Here is a 5311-nt window from a genome sequence, read left to right as displayed (position 1 = left end):
ACTGTCCTGGGCACGAAGAGGAGTCACGCTGGCTGGGAAATGCCTGTCCTCGCTCACACCCCTGGCGATGGCACCCCCGGGAGGCAGGGTCCCAGGGAAGTACAGCCCCGGGGGCAGGCAGGGGCATGCACCCAGCCGGGCCCGGCCACGCTCCACGGTTACCGGCCGGCTGGGCGGCGGGTTTCTCGGAGGCGGCCGCTGGTCGCTGGGTCACGCGCGATGCGGCGCTTAGATTGGTGTGTTTGCATTGCGGAGCGCGGTCACTCCGGTGAGCTCTGGGGTCCCGGTTGTTACAAATGGCCCGTGCGTTTATCGCCGACTTTCTATTGCGAAAGTAACCCGGGCCGGGCCACCCCCCAGGCACGGGGCAGCGATCCCTCGCGGGGTTCAGGAGGCGAGACATGTCGTTTGGCCAGCGGCGGGTGGAGCCGGTCGTTACACCAGCAAGACAGGGATGTGTTGGCGAGACCACCCCCCGTAGTATCATTGCTGGGGCTACCCCCAGTGTGGGTCCCGGGGAACGATCCGAATAATTAAAACACAAGCTACAGGGGGAGGCGAAAGGAGTAGCCCAGGCCAGACTAAACTGCGGCTGGCTTCGGAGCGGGGCCTGCCTGCTTGGCTTGTGGCATTTCTGCTGGTCAACCCAAATTCTACTGGCCCATGATACATGTGACAACCAGTCAATGCTCCAGTGCACTGAGCCGAGCGCATTGCAGATGTCTGGCTTGGGGGACGTTATCAGGCGTGTCACACACAGAACTTTGTACGTTGTAAAGATAACATTGACCACTGCAACCCACCTATAAAACTCAGCCGCGTTAATCCCTCGTAAGCCTTTGCCTACAGGCATCCCAAGCGGGCTCCTTAACACGAAGCCTAACAGGGGAGCTTTTTATGTGCATTGTATTAAGGCGAAAGAAGGAAAAAATCCCCAGCGGGCTCCCCTTTGCCAGCTGCAGTCTGCAGAGAGAAGTGGAATTTCACCCCCAACCCTGAGGGCTCCGCCTCTATCCAGCCAGATCAGAGGCGACGGTTGCGGCTTTACTGCTGGGTCCTAGTGGGTGCTGTGGGGCTTAACTTCAGGCGGTCTCACTTGCCTGGCTCCCCCGAGGCGCTGTGAGAAGTGCCGGTGTGCGGATCAGGTGGCGGCAGGGCCCGGTTTGAATCGGGACTCCGAATACAAAGTGGGGTTCTCACCTGGAAACCAGACTGCCGAGAACGTGTTCAAACTCGGCTGCTCCTGGAGCGGCCAGCGCGGTAACGGGACAGCTTGTTCGAGGCACAACGTGCTGCTTGAAATAGTCTTTGATACTTAGGCAAACACGATCTCCCGAATACTTGCAGCTGGTACTTGTAAAACGTGGGGATCGTGGAAGCGGAGGCTTTCCTCTGTAAAAAGAACAGGAGCACTTGGGGCACCTGATTAGAGACTAACAAATTTATTGGAGCATAAGCTTTCCTGGGCTTTCCTCTGCAGCGTCCCTGGACTTGTGAGGTCGAACTTGTAAGCAAGGACTCAGGATTTGAGTGGACGGTGGAAATGTGCCGATTTATTTTGGCCACTGTTCTCCTCTCCCTCCTGTGCGGGGCAGGAGGAAGGCAGGGTTTAAAGTACCTTGGGCTGCCGTACACGTTTCACAGGGCTTCTTATCAGTGTCCCCAGGTGCGCAACCTTTCCAACAGGTTTCAACCCAGCATTTTTCTATCTGGTGCAAGTCTTTGAAGCGTGGGGGTGGGGGAACACTACGGTGCTGCAGTCTGCGAATTGCAAACTCCGTCCCAGTTCTCTCGCCTCGCAGTGCCGGGGAGACGATAGCGCCTTGCCCCTGAAAAGGGTATTTAAAGGAGGGACTCGTTACTAAGCGTTCTCCGGGAAGGTGCAGCTACGCGCTTGCTGCTGGACCCTGAGCTTTGCTTATCTCTTGCTAGGGGTGGCTTGTACTTTAACTGAGGCAGCCTGGGACGGTGAAACAGGCACTAAGACCCAGCAGAGTTGACAGCTGCCTTGTGGTCAAAGGTTCCCAGCGGGAGGTTGGACACTAGAGGGCGATCCCCAGCCCTGGTGGGGGTGTATATATACCGCAGGCATCAGACCAAGTCAACCCATTAGTAACTGAAGGTGAAGGGCGAGGGAGAAATTCGGACACGCTGGTGGGAGGGGATCGCCGAGAGCGGGGTAAGCGCTGGCACACGTTGATTAAAGTGAGAGGCGAAGCCAGGGCGGCTCGCGGCTGACACTCAAGATCCGCAGGCAGAGGCGCAGGGGGTGTTGGGTCCCTGGGCTCGGAGAGCGTCACTCGGCCGCCTGGGTCCCCTTCGCCACCCCAAACCCTGGATTCCAGGAGCCCTTCACCATGCCCGGCAGAGTTTAGATACTCCATGGAGCAAGCCAACTTCTACGAGGTCGATTCCCGGCCGCCGATGAGCAGCAGCAGCCACCTCCCGACTCCGCAGCCCGGCAGCGCCTACAGCTACAGAGAGGCTCCCTCGGCGGCTACACCTGCTGCGGGAGGCGCGGAGCTGAGCGACATCTGCGAGAACGAGAACTCCATCGACATCAGCGCCTACATCGACCCGGCCGCCTTCAACGACGAGTTCCTGGCCGACCTCTTCCAGCACAGCAAGCAGCAGGAGAAAGCCAAGGCCATCCTGGCCGGGGATTTCGACTTCCACAGCATGCACGGGGCCAGCGCCGCCGCCTTGGGGCAGGGGCAGCAGCCGCCGCAGCAGCACCACCCCCAGCAGCTCTTCGGCTGCCTGGCCGGCTACACGGACAGCAAGCTGGACCCCCTGTACGAGCGCATCGCGCCCCCCGGCTTGCGGCCCCTGGTGATTAAACAGGAGCCCAGGGAGGAAGCGGAGGGCAAGCGGGCGGCTCTGGCTGCCCTCTACCCGCACCTCCCCCAGCAGCAGCACCCGTCCCATCTCCAGTACCAGATCGCCCACTGCGCGCAGACCACCATGCACCTGCAGCCGGGGCACCCCACGCCGCCGCCCACCCCTGTGCCCAGCCCGCACCACCCGCACCACCCGAGCAGCCTGCCCGCCGCCACCGGCGCCCTCAAGATGATGCCCGCGGATCATCGGGGCAAGACGAAAAAGTCCGTGGACAAGAGCAGCAGCGAGTACCGGGTGCGCCGGGAGCGCAACAACATCGCGGTGCGCAAGAGCCGGGACAAGGCCAAGCAGCGCAACGCGGAGACGCAGCAGAAGGTGATGGAGCTCACCAATGACAATGACCGGCTGCGCAAGCGGGTGGAGCAGCTCAGCAGGGAGCTGGAGACACTCAGGGGCATCTTCAGACAGCTGCCGGAGAGCTCCTTGGTCAAGGCCATGGGCAACTGCGCGTGAGCCCCCCCTCCCCACAGCCCGCCCCTCTCCAAACAAACTCGGACTTTTGCAAACTCTTGGTGCCATATTCAGATCCCTGCCGGGGTCGAGAGCTGCGGTTCAGCTTGTCTCATGGGGTGGGTTTGGTTTTTAATTATTGACCGATACACGAATCCAGGCAGCTGTAGTATTAAACGGTCCGTGCCTTAGGAACGACACGAATAAGCTGAGAAGAGTGAGCTTTGAAAAGAAAAAGAAAACGCCCACGTGTCTACAGGGTAAAGACAACCCACGCTGTGCCTTAAAAGTTGGTTTCAAACGCCCCGTGGGCTTTCTGTTCACATCAGCCTGACAGCTGAGCAAACGGGGAGGGGTCCTGCGCTCTTGGTGGGTTTGGGGCATGATTGGTACTGGCTGGGGAAACGTGTGTGTCTTCCTCCCTGGGGGGGGTGTCAGATTGGTGGGGGTCACGGGAAGCTCTGGCAGGAAGAAAAGTGGGTGAGACATTACAAGCAACTTGGGGAGAATGTATGTGCCTGTTTCGCTCGTTGATCAGTCGGTGAGTGAAAGCTGAGTGCAATCCAGACTCTGTGCCTGTCACTGCTGCTGCCTTTCGGATGAATCTCTCCCATTCCTTTGTACGTGGGGGAAGGGTTGGTGGACTCTGGGGGCAATGCAAACAGATCGTTTCCTCCCCCCTCCCCCATTGTTAGAGGAGACCTGTTGGACAGGAATCCAGGACTGAAAGGGAGCAGGCTACAGCACCTAGCGAAGGAATCCTTAATATTCTCCTCTAACCAAAACGAGGAGCAGCAGTGCCTGTACTGTATGTCGTGACATGGCGAAGCACAAAACAGTAAATACCTATCGATGCGGGTGTTTACTCGAACGTTCAGTGTATCTGGCTTTGTTCGAGGATATTAAGCGCCTCTCCAAGGCTGTCACTTCTGTCCAAGCTGTGCCTCATGCAATGTGATACCCGTCTGTGTATACTAGCCACACTTGATTTTATTGTATTGCTTAGGTCCTTGCCATCACCACTTTCTTATCTGGTGGCAGAGAGATCATGCCCTTGTGCTGGAGCATTTTTGGTTATGGCTTCCTTAGGGGGCAGGATGCCTCCTAATAACCCCAAAGTCTCTGCCTCAGAGGTGTCTGGGATTTGATTACCTTGGGAGTGGGGGCTAGGTCACATCCAGTGTCTGGGATTTGATTACCTTTGGGGTGGGGTGGGGGGAAGATGGTGCTGCTAGTTAACTGCAGTCCTCTGGATCCTCCCAAGGGAGAGGGAAACAGGAAACCAACCCACTGCTAGCGAGCACTTTTAACCAGCCGGTGCTTTTCCTTATAACATGAGAGAGAGAGAGAAAAAAAATAAGAGGAGTCCATTTCAAATATGGGTAATTGGAGAAAAGTGCAAGGTGAAGGAGTTAATGTTGTTTGCAAGTGTGATATCTGGAAAGCTATGTTGCCTGCGTGCTTGTGTGTGTGTATGTGTGTGTGTATGTGTGTATAGATATCTATATCGATATCTCTCTATCTAATCATCTATCTATACACACACACACACAATGGTGAATTATGAACCCGAAAAAACTGCATATAAAGTTTGTCGAAATCCTGGTTACATTCATAAATAAACAGTATATATTCTACCATCAGCATCTCCTTGTGTCTTTTCTGCTTTTCCTCTTGGGCTGCACATGAAGCAAAATGTTTCCCTTTCACTGAAACATGAAGCTTTCTCCCCCTCCACATCCACATGCACCCTGCTATGAATGGTAATTTGAATGTATACCTTGAGCTTAAAATAATCATTTAGCCCCAGAGAAATAATTACATTTTTGATCTTTCAGAGCGTGGCAGTATCATTACTATTTATGATTTTAAAAGGTGCATTAGTTAATCACTCCCAAATCTGGTCGTTTTAATTGCGTGTAGTGAGTGACACGGTTTTTACAAGGCTGCCCAACCTGCA

The 5311-nt window shown here is 55.8% G+C and overlaps 1 protein-coding gene across 1 annotated transcript; it reads left to right on the top strand.

Annotated features, from left to right (window-relative positions):
- Nucleotides 1-375: 375 nt before the first annotated feature.
- CEBPA (CCAAT enhancer binding protein alpha) lies at nt 376-4988 on the top strand. The gene has a single exon (XM_044987796.1). It carries the CDS (start codon nt 2383-2385, stop codon nt 3352-3354), a length of 972 nt encoding a protein of 323 aa, XP_044843731.1. The 5' UTR covers nt 376-2382; the 3' UTR covers nt 3355-4988.
- The last annotated feature ends 323 nt before the right edge of the window (nt 4989-5311 follow it).

This window comes from Mauremys mutica, chromosome 14 (genome assembly GCF_020497125.1).
Source record: "Mauremys mutica isolate MM-2020 ecotype Southern chromosome 14, ASM2049712v1, whole genome shotgun sequence".
NCBI classification, from domain to species: domain Eukaryota; kingdom Metazoa; phylum Chordata; order Testudines; family Geoemydidae; genus Mauremys; species Mauremys mutica.
The sequence above is the reverse complement of the archived record's forward strand: the minus strand, read 5'-3'. Positions and strand labels throughout refer to the sequence as shown.

Bases quoted from the DNA above. Each gene is read 5' to 3' on its own strand.
- CEBPA (XM_044987796.1), top strand. From the start codon at position 2,383: ATGGAGCAAGCCAACTTCTACGAGGTCGATTCCCGGCCGCCGATGAGC.